The sequence below is a fragment of the Zingiber officinale genome, chromosome 1B (assembly GCF_018446385.1).
Source record: "Zingiber officinale cultivar Zhangliang chromosome 1B, Zo_v1.1, whole genome shotgun sequence".
NCBI lineage: Eukaryota > Viridiplantae > Streptophyta > Magnoliopsida > Zingiberales > Zingiberaceae > Zingiber > Zingiber officinale.
The window spans coordinates 10,161,119-10,188,905 of record NC_055986.1 but is presented as its reverse complement, the minus strand read 5'-3'; the positions used below and the strand labels follow the sequence as shown (position 1 = coordinate 10,188,905).

At 40.4% G+C, this 27,787-nt stretch overlaps 1 protein-coding gene and 1 non-coding gene across 2 annotated transcripts; both read left to right on the top strand.

Annotated features, from left to right (window-relative positions):
• The first annotated feature begins 5,587 nt into the window (after positions 1-5,587).
• TRNAL-CAG lies at positions 5,588-5,668 on the top strand. The gene has a single exon. It is a non-coding gene; the product is annotated as a tRNA-Leu (tRNA).
• Positions 5,669-11,859: 6,191 nt separating this feature from the next.
• On the top strand, positions 11,860-12,752 carry LOC122039584 (mannose-specific lectin 3-like). The gene has a single exon (XM_042599156.1). It carries the CDS (start codon positions 11,873-11,875, stop codon positions 12,638-12,640), a length of 768 nt encoding a protein of 255 aa, XP_042455090.1. The 5' UTR covers positions 11,860-11,872; the 3' UTR covers positions 12,641-12,752.
• The last annotated feature ends 15,035 nt before the right edge of the window (positions 12,753-27,787 follow it).

Below are 27,787 nucleotides of genomic sequence, written 5' to 3'. Positions count from 1 at the left end.
CAACGTCACAAGAGACTCTCAGCTGAGCGGTCATTTTGTTCGACCAAGCAAAAAATATAGTAGGATATCCTTCGACATCCTTTTGGGGGTTAGTGCCACTGACAGGCGGCATGGTCAGACAGAGGATCGTATGACGGAAGCTTCCACTGCCACTTCAGAGATATGCTCGGCCCGTTAAGGTACTGTGTCAAGGACACTTTCCTGACATGTCTCTTCAGGAAAAGCTTGTGATAGTGTGCCCACTTTAAGAAGCGTGCACACACGCTACAGGAGTCCTATATAAAGGCGGTCCAAGAATCGGTGGAGGTATGTTTTTCTCGCGATCTCTATAGTTACGCTACAGTTTTCTTTGATTCTTGCTTCGCTGGAGACTGACTTGAGCGTCGGAGGGCCACTGCCGGGGACCCCTTCTTGGCTCGGCACTGACGTAGCTGTGGTTGCAGGTCGGAGCAAAGTCTACACGCCGTCAGCAGGAGCGTCACATCCCCAGCATCCGTCGTCTTGACTCTAGGACAGGATCATATTTGGCGCCATCTGTGGGAACGTCACCTGAATCTGAGCCGAGGAAATGGAAGACGCTGGGCGGCTAACCACCGTGACACTCACGTAAGAGGAGTTGGAGATGCTCGTGCAAGCATGGGCAGCAAAAATGATGGAGCAGCAACAACAGCAAGCGGTAGCCGATCGACTAGCACCGCAACCGGTAACCTCAGCAGCCAATCGGCGAGCGGGGCAGGAAGACCAAGTAGAGCAGCTCTCCGTATGGTGGCAGAACAAAAGGTCGATCGACACCCAAGGGGAAGTGTCGCTTACGCCGATTCCCTTCCATCGGGCTTTGTCCAGAGATAGCCCACGTGCATCAGGAGTGGGGATCATTTTTTGATGTGGCGCCTGTTCAGGACGCGTGGAAAGGAAAAGCGCCCCAAAGCACCGTGTCCCTCGAACTAATCAACAGACAGTTCTCAGAGGAGATCTTATAAGACCTTTTGACTCGACACTACACCCGATTGACAATCGGGACGTACAATGGGATGACCGACCCAGATGATCATCTGAATCGGTTTGACAATGAGGCTACGTTGCACCAGTACACAGACAGAGTAAAGTGCAGAGTTTTTCTCACGACTCTCTCTGGATCGGTGCAGTGGTGGTTCAGAAGGCTGCCAGACGGCTCGGTACGAAGTTTCAAAGACTTCCGAGCTGCCTTCCAGCACCACTTCGCCAACAGCCGACGCTATCAAAAGACAAGCACCAACCTCTTCGCCTTGAAACAAGGGCCCACGGAAGCGCTCCGAGCGTACATCCAGCGCTTCAACCAGGTGGCCATGGATATCCCCTCGGTCTCGTCCGAGACCATGATGAATGCCTTTACCCAGGGGCTCGCCGAAGGGGACTTCTTTTGGTCGCTCATACGGAAGCCGCCCCGGGACTTCGACCACATGTTGAAAAAGACCAACGAATACATTAACGTGGAGGAGGCCCAAGCAGCCAGAAGGAAGGAGGCGCCGACCGAGCATTTGACGTCGACCGACTAGCAGCCATATGCCGCCCAAAGGACCTAGGGCTGAAGGAGTACGACTACATCAAGAAACCAGGAACCATGCTGGACAACACGTGGCGTCTGGTCGGCCTAAGGCGCCCAAGGACAAGGTATGGACACCCATGTTTTGCTCGTTTCACCAGTCGACAACGCACAACATACGGGATTACCGTGGACTGACGTCAATCGTCAACCGACCGACCCCAAGGGATATCGTCGTTGCTCCCTATCTCTCGATTGGTGGGATCGTCATCGCTCAACCGAGCGTCGAGAAGAGAGAAGGGAGCCCAAGCGCCATCATCAGCGGAGGGAGAAAATCGAGCCCTCCAGGATCCCGGCCGAGCGAAACAGGCCGTCTGCCCGGGAAGAGGAAAACAGAAACAATGCCTCTCGGGGAGAGATAGACATGATTGTCGGAGGGCCGACCGACGGAGACTCCAACCGGGCTAGAAAATCATACGCTCGATGTCTCTTGGAGATCCACGCCGTCGGGTGCAGCAAGGAGAAGGCCGAAGGGCCTCAAATCAGTTTTAGCCCCAACAATCTGGAAAGGGTCGAAATCCCCCATGATGTTGCCTTGATCATCCTAGTGGTGATCACCAACTACACCATTCATCGGACCTTCATCGACACGGGGAGTTCGGTAAATATAATTTTCAAGAAGGCGTTTGGTCAGTTGCAAATTGACCGCAGTGAACTGCTGCCCATGGCGACCCTGCTCTATGGGTTCACGAGCAATGAAGTCTTACCGATTGGCCAGGCAAGATTAGTCATCTTGCTGGGAGAAGAGTCTTTGAGGAGGACCCGGACCGCCAACTTCATAGTTGTGGACGCACCATCGGCCTACAATATTATCTTGTGCCGACTGACCCTCAATGAGTTCTAGGCGATAGTATCCATGTACTACCAGAAGATAAAATTCTTAGTGGACGACCAGGTGGGCGAAGTCAAGGGCAACCAACTAGCTGTTCGATGATGCTACGTGGAGATGGTCAAGTCTGAGGCCAAAGCATCACGGAAGGCTCCACGACTAAAGGTAAACGCTATTATCGAAAAACCTCCCACCTTGGTATATGAGGAAAAGGAGGAGGTGCAGATCTACCCGAGCCGGTCAGAAGCCACGACTTTTGTGGCTGCCGACCTAGAGGAGAAGCAGAAGGCGGAGCTAATCGCCTGCATAAGGAAAAATCACGATGTGTTTGCATGGTCGACGCACGAGTTACCTGGCATCTCCCCAAGCGTGGCTCAGCATGAGTTACATGTCCGACTGGACGCCCGTCCGGTAAAGAAATGTAAGAGGGATTTCAACGCTGAGCAGAACTTGATCATCCGGGCGAAGGTAGAAAAGCTGTTGCAAGGCGGACACGTGCGGGAAGTTCAGTTCCCGAGCTAGCTCGCCAACGATGTCCTTGTCTCTAGGCCAGGCAACAAATGGTGAGTCTGCATCGACTTCCGTGATCTGAATAAGGCGTGCCCAAAGGACTTTTACCCGCTACCTTGGATCGATCAGATGGTGGACGCCACTGCGGAATGCGAGCTGATCTGCATGCTGGATGCCTACCAAGGTTATCATTAAGTGTCGCTCGCCGGTGAACATCAAGAAAAGGTCAGTTTTATTACGACCGATGGAACGTACTGTTATAACATCATGCTGTTAAGACTCAAGAATGCCAGAACCACTTACTAAAGACTGATGAACAAAGTGTTCCGGCGGTAGATTGGTCATAACATGGAAGTATATGTGGATGACATATTGATAAAATCCCTCCGAACTGATGATGTATGTGCAGATATTGAGGAGACTTGTTGGACGCTGAGGACCTATGGGATAAAGCTAAATCCGAGCAAGTGTCTGTTCGGCGCGAAGAGCGGGCGCTTCCTTGGCTACAAAATCACCGAGGGGGGCATCGAGGCAAATCCAAGCAAAATAAAAGCACTGCAAGACATGCCATCACCCTGAAATTTAAAGGAAGTTCAACGTCTCACCGTTCGGATCACGGCGTTGTCCAGATTCATCTCTAAGACGTCCGATCGGAGCTTACCATTTTTCAAAATATTGCTTCGGGTGAGAAAATTTCAATGGAACGCGGAGTGTGATCGGGCGTTCGAGGAGCTCAAAGAATAGCTCAACTCCCTGCTTGTCCTGGCTAAGCCATGTGTCGGCGAACCACTCTGGGTTTACTTGTCATCTACAGAGCACGTGGTCAGCAGGAGCGCCACATCTCCAGCATTCGTCGCCTCGACTCTCGGACAGGATCAATATCATTTTGAGCATACTCTTCATATCAAGAAAAATTATGATGGTGATATTATGCTTGTGAGTATCTATGTAGATGATCTTATTTTCATTGAAAATAATCTAAAGATATTGACAGATATTAAGTGATGAGTGAGTTCGAAATGATAGACTTGAGCGAGTTGCATCATTTTCTAGGCATTAATGTCCAGCAATCAGGAGAAGAAATTTTCGTCTCACAAGGATACTATGCAACTCAAATTCTTAAAAGGTTTAAGATGGAAAATGCAAATACAGTGTCAACTCCGTGCATCATGGGTTTGAAGCTAAGTAAGAATGATGAAGGAAAGATGGTGAATTCAATGATGTTTCATAGTTTGGTTAGGAATTTGATGTATCTTACTACCACTAGACATGATATCATGTACACAGTAAGTTTGATTAGCAGATTTATGGAAAAACCTTATTTGAACCATTGGGAAGCTGCAAAAAGAGTTCTTCGATATATTAAAGGAACAATCGATTATGAAATTTTTTACAAAACACATGTGCCCATCAAACTTGTTGGTTACACAGATAGTGATCTTGGAGGAAGTATTAATGATTCTCGAAGTACCTCTGGCTATATTTTCAACCTTGGAAGTGGAGCAATCTCTTGGTGTTCAAAGAAGTAATCAATTGTGACACTTTTAACTACCAAAGTAGAATATATAGTAGCTTCTTTAGTTGGATGTCAGACTTTATAGTTAAGAGGAGTTTTTGAAAATTTAAAATGAAAGCAAAAAGATCCAACAATCTTATATTATGATAATAGTATGTAATTTCTATTACTGCATGGAAGAACAAAGCACATTCACTTGCAATTTCATTTCTTAAGAGAACTTGTTGATGTAGGTGAAATTAATCTTGAATATTGTCCTAGTATTAAATAACTTACTGATATTTTTACAAAGTCACTTAAAGAATCTATATTTTCAAGGAATATTACAATTCTAGGAGTCAAAAGTAAATTTAGTTTACAGGAGATATTGATGGATTAATTAAACTAAAGTTATCTTCTTAAAAAAAAACGTCTTCATCTTCCTTATATGTTGAAGATTAAGTGACAATAAAATTTAACAATGCTCTTCATTTCCTATAATAAATTTGATTTTCAAACAATCATAAAATTAATGATGTCTTTAATATCTTCTTTCATGTTGGTGTATTTTATAAGTCATTCAAAAGTTTATAAAAAGTTTATAAAAGAGAAGAATATGTATTATTTTTTGAGAGATATAGTAAAAAGCAAAAAACTTGACTTTTCTTAATCTTCTTCCTCCTCTAAATATACTCTATTCAATTCCTTGGGTAATCTATCTTCACAAGGCACAGAATTTCTTTAGTCGTTTCTTCAATTTGGACTGAACTTTAAAATTTTGCCTTATACTGAATGAAAATTAATTGAATGAAGGATATAGGTTTCGTCTGTGTTTTAGTGAATGATAAAGACTGGAAAATTAAAGTTTTTTTGCATGAACAATTTGATTTGGTTCAAGTGATCACTGCAAGCATGTTTTTTTATTTGTTTTAAACGGCAGGAACTCAAGTACTTTGTTTCCTTGTAATTATTATAGCCGAGGGAATGAGATGTGTATTTTTTTTTTTCCAATTTATATAAATACAGTTGATAGTTAGGATACTTCAAAAAAATATCGTAGGGGATACTCAAGAAAACTTTACAAAATATTGTATAATAAAATATCGTAGAAAGCGAAACAAAATATTTATATAAATAGATAATAATTATTAGTAAGAAACTAGGACATATAGTCAAGATGGCCGAGTTGGTCTAAGGCGCCAGTTTCAGGTACTGGTCCGAAAGGGCATGGGTTCAAATCCCATTCTTGACAAGAAGTTTTTGTTATACAATTTTATATTTTTTAAATATATATTTTCTAGAAAAAAGTGAAATAATTATTTAGAAATGAAATCATCGCGAAGACTTGAAATCTTGAATTAGCTATTTACCATAGCAGATGAAACATTAAACATAATGTAAATATATTTACTGGATTTTTAAAGGGCATGGGAAGGCTAGATCATTTTCATGTCCATCATTCTTTACGTTTGTTTGTTTTTTTATTCTCATTAAAATTCCAATCATTAGTTTACAATGTAATTATTTCAAAAAAAAAACAACAATTTTTCAATAATTTTTAAAATTAAAGATATCTTTTTTATATTTTCTTCCGTCTTTATTGACAAAAGTGAAATCATTACCACGGTAGTCCTTTTAAGAAAAATAAATTATGAATGACCAACAAAAAATAATTAAAATAACCAACAAGATATTATTCATTTATTCCGTATCAATTAAAAATCGATCCTACATTTCTTGACAATATTACTACGTGAGACTTCTTCAGCTTTTATTTTTCAGTTTCCAAGTACCCGCAGGCACATGTGAAACACGGTCAACAATTGCGCGTGGGCGTAGAGTTTGGGTGCCTCACTCAGTGCAGAGCCCTATCATTGATGCAGGCGTGTCGTTTGGTAAAGGACACCCGATTATTGTTTGTTATTGTTGTACCAACTTCCGCGCTCAGGTAGTTATTAACAACTCCAAATCTTTTTCTAACAAAGTAACTGTAGCAAATCATACGTCCAGCCTCTTCCATCTCCGCGTTTCAGATTCAGGTAAAGTTTCCACAAATGACATCAAATTTGATCCTGTCTGAAAGTAAGGAAGATGATGCGCTGGGCAAGTGGCTCTGATTCTGACTGCGAGGAGATGAAGATCCTGATGACGCAGACAAACCTACGCGACAAAAATAGTAGCTGGAGAAAGAAAGCGTTAGCAACCAGATCAGGGAGGGGGTCCCTGGTGTAGACACTCCGACGCTCAAGTTAGAATAAGTCCGAAAATGGAGAAGATGAATAGTAGAACAGCAGTGGGGTTGCGTGTGCGTAAAAACATTTCAACGTGAAAAATGCCTCAATGTGAAAAACATACCTAGCCAACGAAGATGACCCTTTTTTTATACCGCCTCTCATAACCTCTACAATAATGAGGCGGTATAGAATGTCTGGTGTCAGAATATATCGGGTGATGAAGAATGTATAATAGTTTTCCTCAAGGTAGAAGAAGATTTTATTGCGTGTGTATGTCAGAGTAATGCAATATTCTTTAGCGAATAACATTTATTCTTTAACAGGTTATTGTGATTCTCTGACAATACTATCTTCTAGCGAGAGTCCGACCGTCCGAAGTCGACTGAGTTTATGCTGGGAGCCTTTTCCCTGAGAAGTGGAGGGCTAAGTCTCAGATATCTAATCGACTCTACGTCCGCTCGGGGATATGTTGAGAGACTTGTCCCTGAGAAGTGCTGAGTGGGGAACTGAGTCTGTAGATCTAACTGGCTCTATGTCCGCTCAGGGATATGTTGAGAGACTTGTCTCTAAAAAGTAGGGAGCTGAGTTTGTAGATCCAACTGGCTCTATGTTTGCTCGGGGATATGTTGAGAGACTTGTCTTTGAGAAGTGGAAAGCTGAGTCCGTAAATCCGAACGACTCTATGTCTACTCCGGGATATGTTGAGAGACTTGTCTCCGAGAAGCGGGGAGCTGAGTTTCGGAGATCCGACCGATTCTAGACCCGACCGGCTATGGGTAACATCAATTTGGACTGAACTTTTAATTTTTGCCTTTTACTGAATGAAAATTGAATGAAGGATATAGCTTTCGTCTATGTTTTATTGAATGAAAAAGACTGGAAAATTGAATTTTTCTTCATGATCAATTTGATTAGGTCCAAGTGATCACTGCATCGTCCTTATTTGTTTTAAATGGCAGAAACTCAAGCTATTTGTTTCCTGTAATTATTGTAGCCGAGGGCATGAGAAGTGTATTTTTTTCCAATTTATATAAATACAGTTGATATTTAGAATTTAATTGGTACTCAAGAAAACTTTAAAAAATATCGTCATAGTAAAATATCGTAGAGGGTGCTTTCAGGCAGTCCAATACTAAAGTGTAAGACAGTTAGCAAAAAATTTTTTAAAAAAATATAATAATATTTTGACAATGAGCAAGAACATCAAGTCAAAATGGCCGTGTTTGTCTAAGCCGTCAGTTTCAGGTACTGGTCCGAAAGGGCTTGGCTTCGAATCTCCTTCTTGACAATGTTTTTTTTATCATACAATTTTAGATTTTTTAAATAGCTATTTTCAAGAAAAAAAGTCAAATAATTATGTGGAAATTAAATCATCGCGAAAACTTGAATTACCTATTTCACATCGCAGATGAAACATTAAACATAATTTAAATATATTTACTGGATTTTTAAATTCCCATTAAAATTCATATTTCACAATTAGTATACACCGTTACTAATTAATTTTGGTCAAGCCTACAATGAAATATCTTGAACCGGTGCCAGAGAAACTTAAAGTTAAATATCTTGAGATGATGTTATAAAATATACTTTTTCTTTTGATTAAAATCAAATATAATATTTATTTTTATCAGTTTAATATATATTAAAATTAAATTAATTTAAGAGAGAGTTTGTTACAATATCTTACCATTAGGATTCTCGAAATCATCCTTGTATGTATTAATTTACACGTATTTGTACATTATATTACACCTATAACACAGGTGTGCTATGGCCAGTTTTTAAAATTAAAGATACTTTTTAAATATTTTTTTCATCCTTTAGCATAAATAATAGGGTGAGAATATTTATATTCCCCTTATTTGGGAGGAAAAATAAAATATTTATTTTTTCTTTGTTTGGGAGGAAGAAAAGGTTAATAGGAGAGTAATAATAATAATAATAATCAAATCTTATCCGACTAATTGGGGTTGATTATATGGATCATTTTACGCCATTGAACTCTATCTCTTACTGTATCATCATCTATATAATAACAACCAAGCTTTATTCCATTAGGTGGGATCGACTATATGGATCATTTTACGCCATTGAACTCTATCTTCTACTATATCATCATTTATACTTAATAAATTTTATCTTATTTTATTATTACTAATCAAATTTTTTTTATCTTCCTCTTCCTCGTTTGATATGCGTGTTTGTCATAGTTTCGCATCTCTTAATTAAAGCATTTATTGGTCATCTAAGTACATACCCGTACCATCTTAAACTCGTCTCTCGGAGTTTTCTCTCAATAGATGCAACTCTGATTTTCTCTCTAATACTTTTATTTCTTATTGTCTATCCTCGTATGCTTATACATTCACAATAAGAGAGTAACGGAGATTAAATATATAAAGTTGCAAAAATAGTCTGCATTTCCTCCGGTTGTGAACTTCGATAGCCGCGACGATGATAGAGATCTCGACACAAGAATCGCTGGTCAGCCCCAACATCTTCACGTTCAACTCCTCCCAGCCCACCTACGCCATGACTTTCTCGCCTCTTGTTTTCCCTTTCTTGATCTCTCCTTCCCCTCAATCTCCTTTTGCGATTTTGTTCTTGGATAGTGGAAGGCACGACGAGGATGATCACGCTGAGGAGCAGGGACATCGAGGTGTTCAAGGTGCAGGAGGCAATGACGATGTAGTCGTAGACCATCATGCACATGATCGAGGACTACGCAGACAAAGACATCCCCCTCCCCAATGTCTCCTCCAGGATCCTCACCAAGGTGGTTGAATATTGCAAGAAGCACGTCATTGCTGTCACCTCCAACTCCAAGTCCTCGTTCGAGGACATCACCAGATCTATGATCTCCGATGAGGACCTCAAGTCATGTGACACTGAGTTCGTTAAATTCAACCAAGTAAATCTCTTCGATTAAAGGGGAGGAATAAAATTAGAATAAAATTTCTTTCCTTTCTTTATATCCTAATTTTGGAGATAAGAAATTATGCCTATTCCTGAGCATACCGGATAAAACTTACCCTTCTCTCTCATTCCCCTCCTTAACTCACTTTATTCCAAAATTCTCTTCTCTTTATTTACCCTTCCTTCCCCTTCTCTTTCTCTCACATCACCCTTTTTTACCTTTCCCCTTCATTCACTCCATCCAAAATTAAGAATCAATTCTCCCATCTCCTTATATTTCCCTCCTTCCCCTCACCTCTCACGAACAATTCAGTATCAATGACACCAACAATTGGGCGTGGGCCGTGGAGTTTCGGTGTCTCCCAAGTCTTCCAGCTGTTATCTTTTGTCCTCATCACCGCCAATAGATTTCCTTCGCGCCTGCTTACGTGGATTTTAGCCGCCAATCGTTGAGTCGTTCACCCTTGCTGTTAGAAGTAGCGAGAACAAAAAGATATTTCGATGATTTCAGAATTTTAGAGAGTATTTTAAAAAAAAAAAAAAAAATCTCAAAAGTTATCCTTTTGTTGTGTGCTACCAATAATTAATACCTGTCTTTTCGTGGGCCGTTACGATTACCTTTCATATTAATTAATTTAAAAAATTAAATATCTAAATTCTTAAAATAATAATAATAATAATAATATCGGTCGCGCCATTACAAAGGCAAGCAGTCAGTAGGCTGTGCCTTCCATCTGTTTGCGAAAATGCAACCCCCAGCTTTTCTCGTCATCGCGTCCACCGCTCTGTTTCTCGCTGCCCCATATTTTCTCATTTTCTTGTCCATCTTTCTTTGAGTTTGTGGGTTTTTATTTTTATTTTTATTTTCAAAATCTCATTAAAATTCAAAATCATTGTTAGTAAATGATCTGTCCGAAATCTGAGTCAGACGAAAGCCGACGGAGATGATGTCAATATTGACAGAGAAGCAACTTGGATATAGCGTATGTACATCGGAAAAGCGGATCCTCACGTGGAGCTCAAGGAAGTGGTGACGAGATCGACGGTACTTAAGCTCTGCGTACACTCAGACAAGCACACGGAACGTTAGAGACGAAAAATCAAGGAAAAAATCCTCGACGTAGCCCTTCGGACGATCAAGTTAGGTCGTTTTTTCCCAGAAGAATAGTGTACGGATGAAAAAGAACTATAGAAGACGAGTGTAAATGTATACGTACCTAATTAAGGGAGAGGACTTCTCTTTTTATATAACAAGACGTACCTCTGGAGCCTGACCGATATCAGACAACAACGGGTGTCAGGACCTGTCGGGTAATGGAGGACATGTGGTGCCCTCTCATTAGTTGAAAGAATGTTCCATTCGCAACTGATAGCAGACCATTGGAATATTCCCTGACATATGACAATTATTCTCTGATAGGAGGTTACGATTCCCTCACATCGTTGTTGCCTAGTACTTTCTGTCACGCCCGAATTTAGTTACGGGTTGCTCGGGATGACAGTTCGAGTGTAACACCTGACTCGAGTTTAGATGAGGGAGACGAGCTGTGACGAGAATCCCATCTTTCATGCTTGGATTACTGAAAGGTCGACCATGAGTTATCTTACTGAAAGTACTAGGCTTGACTATGTGAACAGGGCTGAGGAAACCCGACCAGTCGAGTCAGGTTAGACATTACTCCAGACTACATATTGTATCTTAAGTTTGGGACCTTGATTTATCGATACTCGATCGAAAATTATACGATTGGTGACATCATACGACCTAACTTCTTCTTTCCTCTCCTAATTATCGATTGTCACGTCCTTTTAATTTTTAATTGTCCTTGAGTACTGACTATCTAATTTTATCAGATCCTATCTTTACGCTTCATATCAGTAAAAGATTCCAAAATTAGTTTACAGTAGTTATTTAAAAAAAAAAAACAATTTTCAATATTTTTTAAAATTAACGGCACCTTTTTTATCTTTTCTTCCGGCTCTATTATTCTTTATTCAGTAGTATCAAAGTCACCGATATGAACACGTCAAACACGATCAATAATTGCGCGTGGAACTTTGGGGTCTTTTCCCAAGTCTTCCTCACTGTCACCCAATTAGCTATCGCCTTTGTCCTCGTCACCACCAATAGATTTCCTTCATGCCTCCTTACGTGGACCTCGATGATTTCAGAGTTTTAGAGATTATTATTTTTATATAAAAAAAAAAGATTTTTCTCCAAAATTTTCCATTTGTTGTGCTATAAAGACGCGCCATTGCAGAGGCAGGCGTGATTAGGCTGTGCCTTCCTTCTGTTTGCCAAAATGCAAGCCCCAGCTTTTCTCGTCATTGCCTCCGCCGTTCTGTATCATCTCGCTGCCCTTTCCTCAGCCAACGAGGGCAACGTCCTCCTCACCGGCGACGTCCTGCCAACTGACGGTCAGCTCTCCTACGGCCGCAACGCCTTCGTCATGCAAGGCGACCGCAACCTCGTCCTCTACAAATTCCGCGGCGGCTTCCAGTCGGACACCCACGGCAAAGGAGCAAACTGCACGCTCTCGCTCAGCAACCACGGTGCGCTGATCATCACCAGCGCCGGAGCTACGGTGTGGAGCTCTCCTGGTTCTAAGAAGGGCAAGTACGCCGCCGTGCTCAGGCCTGACGGGGAGGTGGCCGTCTACGGCCCGGCTCTGTGGACGACGCCGGATTCGAACGTCAGCACCTCGAGCGAGGAGGTGGTCCCGTTAGAGGCCTTGGCCCCGGTGAGGAACTTGCTGTTCTCGGGCCAGAGTATAAGCGTGGGGGTGGAGCTGGCCAGCAGGGATTACACGTTCAGGGTGGAAGCGGACTGCAATCTGGTGCTGAACAAGGCAGGGACTGGCACGGTCTGGCAGAGCGCGACGGCAGGGCGAGGTGCCCATTGCTTTGCCAGGCTTGACCACAGGGGGCAGCTCGCCGTCGTCGGCGACCACTACCTCAAGGTGGTGTGGAGCAGCAATAGCACGGCCGTGGAGGGAGATTACGTGCTCATTCTCCAAATCAACGGGCAGGCGGTGGTGTACGGCCCTGTGTTGTGGTCAACTAGTACGTAACTGGTTGCCTACGCGACAGTAGAAGATGAAGTCTTTTGTTTTGTTTTCTTTCTTCCATGGAAGAAGAAGCTCTGTTTTAAGAATATCAATATCCATGAATATCTATCTTTTAGACCCCTTAATTATTTGCTATATTAATCATATCATTAAAACAAATCACGTTGATATTTGAATTGAACGACATAATAACAACTGAATTTGAGATATTATAAAATATTAGGTTGAAGATGGCAATTATCGACATAATACAACTTTCATCAGTAGTTTCTGACGAAAGTATATTTTCGTAGAAAATTTTACCGATAGAATTTAAATTCAGTAGTTAAAATTATCGATAGAATTATTATTATTATTATTTTGTCATAAATCACTGATAAAATAGTGATTTATAACGTAGTTTTGCAATTAGAAAATATGTTTTTATTACGAATAATATTGATGAAAAGTAAATACCATCAAAATAATATAATAAAAATATAATATATATATATATAATTTAAAAATTAGATGAAAAGTATAACTAATTTCACATGTAATAAAAAATATACTTGGATCATATTACATATATCAAATGGTGATGGTAATAATGATGATCAATATATCAATAGGGACTATTGGGAAAATGTAATACAATATTTAAAAGGAACTGGTAGATAATAATAAAACAAAATAAACATATTTTTGTATGATTTATATATGATAAAAAAATTAAGTTATAGTTGAATAAACCTCAAAATAGGCTAATTAACAGGGTCTAATGAGTATTGAGTCTCCTGTGACTCAAAATCATGCGGTGTCGGTAGTAATGACTACTCGCGTATAGGCCAAGACAACATCATGACTCACGCCCCGTTCGATCATCCTCCGTTCTCGATTGACCATCCTCTACTCCTAATTAGTCATCCTTTGATCCTAATCAGCCATCCTCTAATCTATTGAGGCTAGTTGAGTGCACAGTTCTTGATTTTCATGTCTTAATGACAATATCTTAGAAGAAGATTAAGAATTAACACAACCCTAGGAGTCCTCAAACGATCAAATACCACTTTGACTTGTGAGCTAAGGTTGTAGAGGGAGGAGTTTTTTTGTCCTTTCACTAACAACATCATAATATATCTCATTTATTATCTCGGTGGATAGAGGTTATGACTCCCTCTGTAAGATCTCACGAGCATAATTAAGGAAATTATTTATAAAATTTTCTAAGGTCACATGAACGCTAATTACAGGATTAACTTATAAAATTTTCTACAAATTTTAGGAATTTTTCATAGTTTTAAATGAACTCGTATGACATGTTTCAAAGAGATAGAGGTATGAAGCTTGAAGGAAGCATATGATACCCTATTTAAGTTAGGAGTTAATTAACCTTAATTACCCTAAGAATGCTAAATAACCTACATATAAAAGCACCTATCCACTGTGTAGGACCCTTAACGACCAACTAGAGGAAGGTGAATATCCTTGTAAAACAAAGTGAACCTTCCTCGGTCATTATAGCTTTATCAAAATTAACACTTGCATAAAAGTAATTAAAAGATGAAAATTAAAAAGAAGAGACACAAAGAAATTACTTGGTTACCATCAGAGGAGGTTGTTAATCCAAGGAAGTTGAAAGCGCACTCAACACTCCTTCAAGCGTAGAAGACTCTTACAACAGTTAAAGTACTTAAAATACAAAGCTAGACAAAAGAAATCGCTTACAAGTGTTCTATCTATGATTTTGGGATCAGGGTTGTACTTATAGCCCTGGTCGGGGGCGCCTGGAAGGGTTCTAGGCGCTTGGGAGGAGATAAACTTTTATCCCCGTCGCAACGGAATACGCCACGTCACGTTCTGGATAATTTTCTACTCCGGGCGCCCGGAATCGAAAAGTCAACATTTTGTTGAATTTTCATCCCGGCTTTCTGCTCCAGTTCCGCTCGGTCTGGTCCGAGTCTTCTGCTTCGACTCTGCTCACTTGGGTGATCTCGGCCATCCGAAATAGGGCTCACCCGAACCCAACTTCCGGCCTTCCAGCATTCTTCTGCTCCGGCTTCTCATCTCTTGGAAACGTTGCGTGCCTCCTTCTCGTCCACCCATGTACTATTCCACAGCACCTCATTCCTCAGACGCACTGAGTCTGTCAGCTCTCTCCCGTGTCGTCCTTCTTGCTAGCTATGTCTTTTGCTCAACTTCCTGTGCTCCTAAGTTCTTGCACACTTAGACACAGGTTTAAAAACAAATAGGACTTAACCTGACTTGGTTGATCACATCCAAACTACCTTGGAGTACTAATAATCTCCCCCTTTTTGATATGATCAAATCCAAGTTAAGTTAGGGTAAACCATAAACAAATAGCAGTTATAATTTTTTTTTGCAAAAAAAAAATTTGTAAGTACAGAAATTAAGTACAAAAATAAGAAAAATTAAAATTGTACTACCCTCCCCCTAAACTTAATCTTTACTACTCTCCCTTTTGATCACATTAAAGGTGGGGTACGTTAAACATATAATTTAGAAGGTCTAAAAAGTCTAAGAGAAAAATAAGAAAATATGAAAAGTTAATGATGCGGGGATAAGGGACCCACCCCAAGGAGGGGCAAGACCACAGTGGAAGTCAAAGTCTAGGCGTGGTCAACTCCCCTACATCATCGGCCGATCGGGCAACCCTCTTTGCCCGACCGGGATAAAGAATGTTCGATCTAACATCATCATAGCTCGCCCACGAACCGAGCTTCTGACTCTCAGAAAAGCATATGTCGGCAAAGCATGCGTCGAGCGGCCAACCCGCTGGGACTTACATCAAACCTCGGAACTAGCAAAGCGGGGTCACGACCGAGTAGACTGCATTCAGACACAGCCCCACTCAGCACAACGACGGAGCTCGGATAGTGGAAGGTTGGTCGAGCGGTCATCCCGCTCGGCCCGAAAAAAGTAGCGTCCGGACAGCTGATGATTGTCGAACGGCTTACCAGCTCGACCCAGTAGCAGACAAAAGGAGGATCTGGCGATATCCTTCTGGGAGCCCGTGCCCCCGACAGGCAGCATGGTTGGCAGTATGGTCAGGCAGAAGATCGTACGACGGAAGCTTCCACTGTCACGTCAAAGATGTGCTCAACTCGTTAAGGTATTGTGTCAGAGACACTTTACTGATACATCTTTTCAGGAAAAGCCTCGAGAAGCATGCACGTCTAGGGAAGCATGCACGCGCGCTATAGGAGCCCTATATAAAGGGGTCCAAGCTTCGTCGGAGGTACACACACATTACAGTTGCTACTGTTTCTCTACTTCGTTCTACTGCTTCCACATCGCCGGTGACTGACTTGAGCGTCGGAGGGCCAACGCCAGGGGACCCTTCCCTGGCTCGGCATTGACATGGTTGTGGTTGCAGGTCCGCTTTGCTTGGAGTCTTCGTATAGTCAATAGGAGCGCCACAACCCTAACATTCGTCGACTCGACTTTCAGACATGATCAAATTTGACGTCATCTGTGGGAACGTAATCTACATCCGAGCCGAGAAGATAGACGACGCTGGACAACTTCACACCGTAACACTCACCCAAGAGGAGATCGACATGCTCGTGCAAGCTCGAGCAGCAACAACAGAAGGCGTTGGCCGATCGGCTGACCCAGCAGGCAACGTCGGCATCAGGAAGCCGAGCGGCGCATGAGGACCGGTCGGAGAAACTCTCCATTTAGGGACAGAATAGAGGGTCGACCAGTACGCATGGGGAGGCACCGCCAGCGCCGATACCTTTCCACCGGGCTCTGTTCCAAACGCCCTCAGAAATCGCTCAAGCGAATCAAGAGCGGAGATCCTCTTCGGTCGAAGCGCCCATTCGGGATGCACGGAAAGGGAAGGCACCCCGAGGCGATGCGTCTTCCGAACGGATTAACCGCCAGTTCTCCGAAGCGATACTGCAGGACCCACTGTCGAGACACTATACTCCACTGGCGATCGGAGAATACAATGAGTCGATTGATTCGGACGATCATTTGGGTAAATTCGACAACACGACTACACTTTACCAATACACAGATGGGGTGAAGTGCCGAGTCTTCCTCACCACTCTCTCCGACTTGGCACAACACTGGTTCAGGAGACTATCAGACGGATCAATACAAACCTTCAAGAATTTCCGAACGGCCTTCCTACACCATTTCACGAGCAGTAGACGCTACCAAAAAACAAGCGTCAGTTTGTTTTCTTTGAAGCAAGGACCAAGAGAGGCTCTCCGGGCGTACATCCAGCTCTTCAACCAGGTAGCTATGAATATCCCTTCGATCTCATCTGAGACCACGATGAATACATTCACTCAGAGGCTCGTCGAAGGAGACTTCTTTCGATCGCTCATCGGGAAGCTGTCCTGGGACTACGACCACATACTCAAGAAAGCTAGCGAGTACATAAATGTGGAAGAAGCCCAGGCAGCAAGAAGGAAGGAGGCACCAGCCGAACCCTCGGCGCTAACCGAATGTCGACCGTTGAACAGCCACTAGCCACCAAGGGGACCCAGAGGCGAGGGTGCATGCTGTGCAGCATGTGGCTTCCGAACGACAAAAGGTGTCAAAGGGCAAGGTATGGATGTTGGTTGGTCCTAGGAAGATCGTACCGGTTCCACTGTATAAAAATTTTGTACAAGTGTCGAACCTTTCCTAAACAACCTATTGTGTTTTTTAGAAATTAAATTAGGAATTACAAACGGAACTTAACATTATTGATTCCAAATTTAACTTATCTATTCTTAATGGTTTAGATTTGGATCGCAAACGATACTTAATATTATTGATCCAAATCCACCTATGTTATAAATTCAATTAAATATTAATTTCTAAAATTGGCTTCCCGGTTAAACATGGCGAGACACTAGGCCTTCTTGGATATAGGAGTAACCACCACTTCCTAGATAAAGCCTTTTAAGGAAAGCTAATATTTAATTTCCTTATATAACTCTAGGTTTAACCAAAAAGAACAATCGAATGACAAATTCAAAAAATAAAAAAAAAACACAACTTCGAAATAAAATCGAAACTCTAGAATCATATGCCTCTTGTGTTTGGAATTCTAACAAAGAAGAACTAGTATGATGCGAAAATAATTACTAGTTATACCTCTTCTTTGTATGCTAATAACCTCGAGATCTTCTGCCGTATTACTCATCTCGTCTTGGATGTCGTGTAGGCGACGATCCTCCAAGATGAACACCACCCAAAATCCTTCTTCCTCCTTCTCTAAAATCCGGCCACCACCACAAGAGAACAAAAGAGAGCAAGGGGAAAGGAAGAGGGAGAGGGTCAGCCACAAGAGGGAGCACCAACTTGAGAATAAGAATTGATGTATCATGAGGTCTCTCCTCCCCTTCTTTTATAATACTTGCCCAAGGCAAATAAGAAAAGACTTTTACAAAATTTAAAATCTTCCTCTTGTTTTTGCTTTTCCCCTTTTATTTTCCTTTTCTTTCCTCTTGATTGATTCAATCAATCCTTGATTGGTTTGATTGGCTGGCCCCTTTCTTGGGCACCAAGAAAGGGTGGTCGGCCCTAATAGGAAGGAAAAATAAATTTTGTAAAAATTTAATAAGCAAAGAAGGAATGTTTTTTATAAAATTTTACAAGCTCTCTTTTAATTTCCTAATGTGGATGTTAAAAAAAGGAAAGTTTTAAAAATTAAAACCAAGTTTTAAAATTTAAAACTTCTCTTCTAAAATTTCTTTTTTTAACATGGTTACAAAAATAGAAAGTTTCAAATTTAAAACTTATCTTCCTTTTTTTCTAAAAACCATGAGGATGGTTAAAAAAAAGAAAGTTTTCAAACTTTTAAACTTTCTTTTAAACCATGTGGCCTAATTCAAATAAGGAAAGTTTTTAATTTTAAAATCTCTCTTTTAAAACTTGTAGATTTCTACAAAGAGAAGATTTAAAAAAAAAAATCAAAACACCCCTCCTAATTCGAAATATAGTGGTTGACCCCTCCTTTGCTTGGGCACCAAGCATAGGGTCGACCCTCTTGAGGAGATGGTGGCCGGCCCTTGGCTTGGTCGCCAAGCCTTGGGTCGGCCCCCTTCTTGGACACCAGGATGAGCTTTTATTTGGATGGACTTGAGGCTTTAATGAGGCTACGACAGGGACCTAGAGGAGAAATTGGTTTTGACCTTCCGATGAGCTTGAGTATCCCGTGTTCACCCCGAACACACAACTCAAGTTCATCAACAATAACTCATTCCACTAGAGAGTTATTATTGCACTACCGCACCAATCCCAAATTACATTATGAGCTCCTTCTTATCATGAGTGTGTTAGTCTCCCTGTGTTTAAGATATCGAATGTCCACTAATTAATTGAGTTACTGACAACTCATTTTAATTAATGTCTTAGTCCAAGAGTAATACCACTCAACCTCATTGTCATGTCGGACTAAATCCACCTGCAGGGTTTAATATGACAATCCTTATGAGCTACTCTTAGGGGCATTCTCAACCTAGATGACTAGGACACAGTTTCCTTTTATAATCAACAACACACACTATAAGTAATATCATTTCCCAACTTATCGGGCCTATTGATTTATCGAGCTAAATCACACCCTTTGATAAGTCAAAGAAATAAATACTAAATATATGTGTTTGTTATTATATTAGGATTAAGAGCACACACTTCCATAATAACTAAGGTCTAGTTCTTTTATTAAGTCAGTATAAAAAGAACTTACCTTAAATGGTCTTACTCAATACACTTAGAGTATATTAGTGTAATTTATTAGTTAAGATAAACTAATACCTAATTACACTACGACTATTCTAACAGTTTGTTCCTTTCCATCTTAGTCGTGAGTAACTGTTTATAATTTATAAAGAACTAATAACACGATCTTCTGTGTGTGACACCACACACCATGTTATCACAATATAAATTAATTGAACAACTACACTTAACAAATAAATGTAGACAATTGACCAATGTGATTCTTTTATTTTAAAAATAAATGTTTACAAAAGCTAGGCTTTTAGTATACACTCTAACAATCTCCCACTTATACTAAAAGACTAAGCTGTCATATCTGTTGCCATACATCTGATACCCATCCCCTCCACATGCCGATCAAAAGCTTTCGTCGGAAGGGCCTTAGTGAAAGGATCTGCCAGGTTATCTGCTGATGCAATCTTGGCGACGACAACTTCTCCTCGCTTGACGATGTCTCATATCAGGTGGTACTTGCGCTCTATATGTTTACTCGCCTTATGGGCTCGTGGTTCCTTCGAGTTTGCAACTGCACCGCTATTATCACAATAAATTGTGATGATTTTGGGCAAACCAGGAATCACATCTAAGTCCATTAGAAAGTTCCTGAGCCATACTGCTTCCTTAGCTGCCTCAGAGGCTGCTACATACTCAGCTTCCATGGTTGAGTCTGAAACGCATTTCTGCTTAACACTCCTCCATGCAATGGCTCCACCTCCTAAAGTAAACACATAGCCTGATGTAGACTTACTGTTGTCCCTATCTGATTGGAAATCTGAATCCGTGTAACCCACAGGGAGCAAATAGTCTGCTTGGTAAACAAGCATATAATCTCTAGTCCTTCTCAGGTACTTTGATATATGTTTTACCGCAGTCCAATGTCCTTGTCCAGGGTTACTCTGATATCTGCTAACCATGCCCACGGCAAAACAGATATCAGGTCTCGTACATAGTATTGCATACATTAAGCTTCCCACAGCCGAGGCATAAGGAACTGCTTTCATGTCCTTTATCTCTTTTGATGTCTTCTGAGACATCTCTTTAGATAGAGCTACTCCATGCCGAAATGGTAAGAAACCTTTCTTGGAGTTCTGCATGCTAAAACGAGAAATGATTGTATCTATATATGAAGCTTGAGATATGCACAACATCCTTTTCTTGCAATCCTTTTCTCCTAAATCCTTCATATCGAATTGTTTGGACAACCATACCCTCACGTCTGATAACACTTTGACATTATTGTCAATTAACAAAATATCATCTACGTATAGTTCAAGAAATACCACCACGTTTCCGTTATACTTCTTGTATACACAAGACTCATCGGGACACTGAATAAATCCATATGACTGGATTACTTCATTAAACCGGATGTTCCAAAATCTTGAAGCTTGCTTCAGTCCATAAATGGACCGATTGAGTTTGCACACTAGATGCTCTTTGCCTTTTTCAATGAACCCTTCTGGTTGCTTCATATGGATGTTTTCTTCAAGACTTCCGTTAAGGAAAGCTGTCTTGACATCCATTTGCCAAATCTCATAATCCATATGAACGGTTATGGATATGAGTATCCGAATAGACTTAAGCATAGCTACCGGTGAAAAGGTCTCCTTATAATCGATTCACTCTTTCTGAGTATACCCTTTTGCAACAAGCCTTGCTTTGAAGGTTTCTACCTTCCCGTCTGTCCCTCTTTTCCTTTTGTAGATCCACTTGCATCCAACGGCTTTTACACCATCTGATGGTTCTACAAGCTCCCAGACCTTATTAGAATACATAGATTCTATTTCAGAATTTATTGTGTTTTTCCAAGATACTGCATCTTTATCTTGGAGTGCTTCGTCATATGATTGGGGATCAGGTTCATGTTTACCCGGGATCAAGTCCGAAGACTCTCCCAAAAACATGAATCTTTCTGGTTGCCTCACAACCCTCCCACTACGATGAGACACTGCCTGTAACTGTGCATCATCTGTGACACATGTTGTAGTCTCTTGTGGTACTTCATCTTGTATTGTTAGTACTAAAGTAGACGTGTCCTCTCTTATTTCTTCTAGAATAATTTCACTCATGAGCTTATGGTTCATTACATAATCTTCCTCTAAAAATTGAGCATTGGTATTAACAATGATCTTCTGATTTTTAGGATTATAAAACAAACCACCTTTCGTTCCCTTAGGATATCCCACAAACAAACAAACTTTTGTACGTGATTCTAACTTGTCAGTATCTGCCTTCAGCACATGTGTTGGACTACCCCATATCTGGATATGATTCAGACTAGGCTTACGCCCATTCTACAATTCCATGGGAGTAGAAGGAACTGTTTTAGAAGGTACCATATTCAGAATGTACACTACTGTTTCTAGAGCATATCCTCAAAATGAATTTGGTAATTCTGAATAACTCATCATCGATCTAACCATTTCCATAAGAGTCCTATTCCTTCGTTCTGCCACACCATTCTGTTGGAGTGTACCAGGTGCGGACAACTGGGATTGAATCCCGACTTCTGATAAGTAATTCCTAAACTCTCCAAAGAGGTATTCGCCACCACGGTCAGACCATAGTGTCTGATACTTTTACCAAGACGTTTCTCCACATCAGCCCTATATTCTTTGAACTTATCAAAGCATTCAGACTTGCGGCGCATCAAGTAAATGTATCCGTATCTTGAATAGTCGTCTATAAAGGAGACGAAATATTCATAACCACTTCTTGCTTGGATAGACATAGGACCACACAAATCAGAATGAACCAGTTCTAACACATTTTCGGCTCTATACCCCTTGGCCTTAAAAGGTCTCTTGGTCATTTTACCTTCCAAGCAAGATTCACAGGTTGAAAATTTTTCCAACTCTAATGAACCCAATAGTCCATCGGCTACAAGCTTTTGAATCCTACTTGAGTTAATATGACCAAGCCTTAGACGCCAAAGATATGTTTGGTTCATTTCCAAAGGTTCTTTTCTCTTACTAGAGTTAGAAGATGTGTTATTAATTTTCATTGGTTGCTTTGTGAGAGAAATTGGATTTAATATATATAAATTGCCAACCAATGCACCAGAACAGATAATAACTCTATTTCTCTTTATAACTACATTGTTAATGAAAGAAACAGTATATCCATCTAAATACAGTTTAGAAATTGAAATTAAATTCTTTCTAAAACTGGGTACATAAAGATAATTTCTTAAAATCAAACTTCTATTCCTATCAAAAGATAAGTAGACATCTCCCACTGCAACAGCCGCCACCTTAGTAGCATTGCCCATGTAGACGGTTATCCTGTTGGTTGCTACTCGAAAAACCTAATGGTTCTACTGTACAAAAATTTTGTACAAAGGTCTGAACCTTTTCCTAGCTACCATGTGTTCTTTTAAATTAAACTTGGATCGCCTGCGGAACTTAACACGTTTGATCCAAAGTTTAATCTATTTGTTCTTTTAGGTTTAGACTTGGATCTCCTGCGAAACTTAACACGTTCGATCCAAATCACCTAGGCTATTAATTTCATTAAATATTAGTTTCCAAAATTGGCTTCCAGGACTGCATGGCGAGGCACATGACCTTCTTGGATATGGGAACAACCACCACCGCCTAGACAAAGTCTTTTAAGGAAAGTTAATATTTAATTTCCTTAAATAACTTTAAGTCAACCGAAAAGAACAATCAAATCACAAGGAAAAGAAAAACAAAAGAACACAAATTCGAAAACTATTTCGAAATACTAGAATCGCAAGCCTCTTGTATTTGATATTATTTCCAAAAATAACTAGTGTGATGCAGAAAGGAAAAATACTAGTTACACCTTTTAGAAAGACCTCTTGATCTTCTACCGTATTCCTCTTCTAATCTCGGACGTTGTGTGGGCAACGATCTTCCAAGATGAGAACCACCTAGCACCTTCTTCTTCTTCCTTCTAGTTTCGGCCAAGCACCAAAATCCAAGGATGAAGAACTTATTCCACCAACTAAGCTCCAAGGGATGCAAGCTTTCTCTTCTTCTTCTTCTTCTTCTTCTCCAAGTAGTATCCAGCCACCACAAAAGCTCCAAGCAAGGAAGAGTTTCGGCCACCACAAAGAGGAAGAGAGGGAGAGAGGATGGCCGGCCACAACACCAAGGAAAAAGAGGGAGAAAATAATAGAGGTTGTGTCTCTTGAAGGCACCTTAACCCCCTCTTTTATAATCCTTGGCCTTGGTAATTAAGGAAACTTATTTACAATAAAATTTTCCCTAATTCTTTTTGTCAATGGTTATTTAGGAAAATTTAATTAAACTTCCCTCTTAACCATCTTATGGCCGACCACAACTAGGATCAAACAAATAAGAAAAATTTTCTGAAAAATTAAACTTTCCTTATTTGCCTCCGGAAAATTTTTAAAATAAAATTTATCCCTTCATGGTGGATAAAAAGAAATTTCTATAATTTTAATTTTTCAACATGTGAATAATTTATAAAGAAAAAAAATAAAATATCTTTCCAATTTACAAATAAGGAAAGAGATTTAATCTCTTTCTTTAATCTTTTGTAGATCCTTTTAAAAGAGATATTTTAATTTTTAATCTCTCCAATAAATTATATCTTTCACATAAGAAAATTTTAAAATTAAAATTCTTTTAATTTAATGGGGGACGGCCACCTAAGCTTAGGTTCAAGCTAGGACCGGCCACCCATGAACCAAGGCTTGGCCGGCCCTAGCTTGATCCACAAGCATAGCTTGGCCGACCCCTACATCATGGGTATGAAGGTGGGTATAGTACTCTATAAATAAGAGGCTACGATAGGGACCGAGAGGAGAAATTGATTTTGGTCTCCCGATAAAATTAAGCATCCCGTGTTCACCCCGAACACACAACTTAATTTTATCAATAATAATTCATTCCACTAGAGAACTATTATTAAACTACCGCACCAATCCCAAATTACATTTTTGGGCTCCTTATTATGAGTGTGTTAGTCTCCTTGTGTTTAAGATATCGAATGTCCACTAATTAAGTGAGTTACTGACAACTCATTTAATTAATATCTTAATCCAAGAATAGTATCACTCAACCTTATCGTCATGTTGGACTAAGTCCACCTACAGGGTTTAACATAACAATCCTTATGAGCTCATCTTGGGGACATTATCAACCTAGATACTAGGACACAGTTTCCTTCTATAATCAACAACACACACTATAAGTGATATCATTTCCCAACTTATCGGGCTTATTGATTTATCGAACTAAATCTCACCCATTGATAAATTAAAGAAATAAATATCAAATATATGTGCTTGTTATTATATTAGGATTAAGAGCACACACTTCCATAATAACTGAGGTCTTTGTTCCTTTATAAAGTCAGTATAAAAGAAACGACTTCTAATGATCCTACTCAATACACTCTAAGTGTACTAGTGTAATTATTTAGTTAAGATAAACTAATTCCTAATTACACTACGACCTTCCAATGGTTTGTTCCTTTCCATTTTGGTCGTGAGCTACTGTCTATAATTTATAAGGTACTGATAACATTATCTTCTGTATGTGACACCACATACTATGTTATCTACAATATAAATTAATTGAACAACTACAAATAAATGTAGATAATTTGACCAAATGTGATTCTTTATTCATAATAAATGTTTACAAAAGCTTAGGCTTTCAGTATACACTCTAACAATCTCCCACTTCAACTAATGACTAAGCTGCCATATCTTCTGCCATACATCTGATTCCCATTCCCTTCACATGCCGATCAAAAGCTTTTGCCGGAAGGGCCTTAGTGAAAGGATCTGCCAGGTTATCTGCTGATGCAATCTTGGCGATGACAACTTCTCCTCGCTTCACGATATCTCGTATCAGGTGGTACTTGTGCTCTATATATTTACTTGCCTTATGGGCTCGTGGTTCCTTCGAGTTTGCAACTGCACCGCTATTATCACAATAAATTGTGATGATTTTGGGCAAACTAGGAATCACATCTAAGTCCATTAGAAAGTTCCTGAGCCATACTGCTTCTTTAGCTGCCTCAGAGGCTGCTACATACTCAGCTTCCATGGTTGAGTCTGAAACGCATTTCTGCTTAACACTCCTCCATGCAATGGCTCCACCTCCTAAAGTAAACACATAGCCTGATGTAGACTTACTGTTGTCCCTATCTGATTGGAAATCTGAATCCGTGTAACCCACATGGAGCAAATCGTCTGCTTGGTAAACAAGCATATAATCTCTAGTCCTTCTCAGGTACTTTGATATATGTTTTACCGCAGTCCAATGTCCTTGTCCAGGGTTACTCTGATATCTGCTAACCATGCCCACGGCAAAACAGATATCAGGTCTCGTACATAGTATTGCATACATTAAGCTTCCTACAGTCGAAGCATAAGGAACTGCTTTCATGTCCTCTATCTCTTTTGATGTCTTCTGAGACATCTCTTTAGATAGAGCTACTCCATGCCTAAAAGGTAAGAAACCTTTCTTGGAATCCTGCATGCTAAAACGAGCAAGGATTGTATCTATATATGAAGCTTGGGATAGACACAACATTCTTTTCTTGCGATCCCTTATAACTTTGATCCCAAGAATGTGTGCACAATCTCCTAAGTCCTTCATATCAAATTGTTTGGACAACCATACCCTTACATCCGATAATACCTTGACATTGTTGCCAATTAACAAAATATCATCTACGTATAGTACAAGAAATACCACCACGTTTCCGTTACACTTCTTGTATACACAAGACTCATCCGGACACTGAATAAATCCGTATGACTGGATTACTTCATTAAACCGGATATTCCAAGACCTTGAAGCTTGCTTCAGTCTATAAATGGACCGATTGAGCTTGCACACTAGATGCTCTTTGCCTTTTTCAATGAACCCTTCTAGTTGCTTCATATGGATGTTTTCTTCAAGACTTCCATTAAGGAAAGCTGTTTTGACATCCATTTGCCAAATTTCATAATCCATATGAGCAGCAATGGATAAGAGTATCCGGATAGACTTAAGCATAACTACCGGTGAAAAGGTCTCCTCATAATCGATTCCCTCTTTCTGAGTGTACCCTTTTGCAACAAGCCTAGCTTTGAAGGTTTCTACCTTCCCGTCTATCCCTCTTTTCCTTTTGTAGATCCACTTGCATCCAACGCTTTTACACCATCAGGTGGTTCTACGAGCTCCCAGACCTTATTAGAGTACATAGACTCTATTTCAAAATTCATTGCCTTTTGCCAAGATACTGCATCTATATCTTGGAGTGCTTCGTCATATGTTCGGGGATCAGGTTCATGTTTACCCGGGATTAAGTCTGAAGACTCTCCCAAAAACATGAATCTATCAGGCTGCCTAACAACCCTCCCACTACGACGAGGCACAGTCTGTGGTTGTGTATCATGTGTGACACGTGTTGCAGTCTCTTGTGGTACTTCATCTTGTACTGTTGGTACTAAGGTAGACGTGTACTCTCTAAGTTCTTCTAAAACAACTTTGCTACTGGGCTTGTGATCCATTATATAGTCTTCTTCTAAAACCTGGGCATTGGTGCTAACAATGACCTTCTGGTCTTTAGGACTATAAAATAAGCCACCTTTCGTTCCTCTGGGATACCCTACAAACATGCGAACTTCTGTACGAGATTCTAACTTATCAGCATCTAGTTTCAACACATGTGCTGGACTACCCCAAATCCGAATATGTCTTAGACTAGGCTTTCGCCCATTCCACAATTCTGTGGGAGTAGAAGAAACTGATTTAGAAGGTACTAAGTTCAGAATGTACACTGCCGTTTCCAGAGCGTATCCCCAAAACGAATTTGGTAATTCTGAATAACTCATCATCGATCTAACCATTTTCATAAGAGTCTTATTCCTTCGTTCTGCCACACCATTCTGTTGGGGTGTACCAGGTGCGGACAGTTGGGATTGAATCCCGGCCTATGATAAGTAATTCCTAAACTCTCCTAAGAGGTATTCGCCACCACGATCAGACCGTAGTGTCTTGATACTTTTACCTAGTCGTTTCTCCACATCAGCCTTGTACTCTTTGAACTTATCAAAGCACTCGAACTTGCAGCGCATTAGGTAAATGTATCCATATCTTGAATAATCGTCTATAAAAGAGACAAAATATTCAAAATCACCTCTTGCCTGGACAGACATAGGACCACACAAATCAGAATGAACCAATTCTAACACTTCTTTGGCTCTATACCCCTTGGCCTTAAAAGGTCTTTTGGTCATTTTACCTTGCAAGCAAGATTCACAAGTTGGAAAATTTTCCAACTCTAATGAACTCAAAAGTCCATCGGCTATAAGCCTCTGAATCCTACTTAAGTTAATATGACCAAGCCTTAGATGCCAAAGATATGCTTGGTTCATTTCCGAAGGTTCTTTTCTCTTATTAGAGTTAGAAGATGAGTTATAAATTTCCATGT

Bases quoted from the DNA above. Each gene is read 5' to 3' on its own strand.
- LOC122039584 (XM_042599156.1), top strand. From the start codon at position 11,873: ATGCAAGCCCCAGCTTTTCTCGTCATTGCCTCCGCCGTTCTGTATCAT.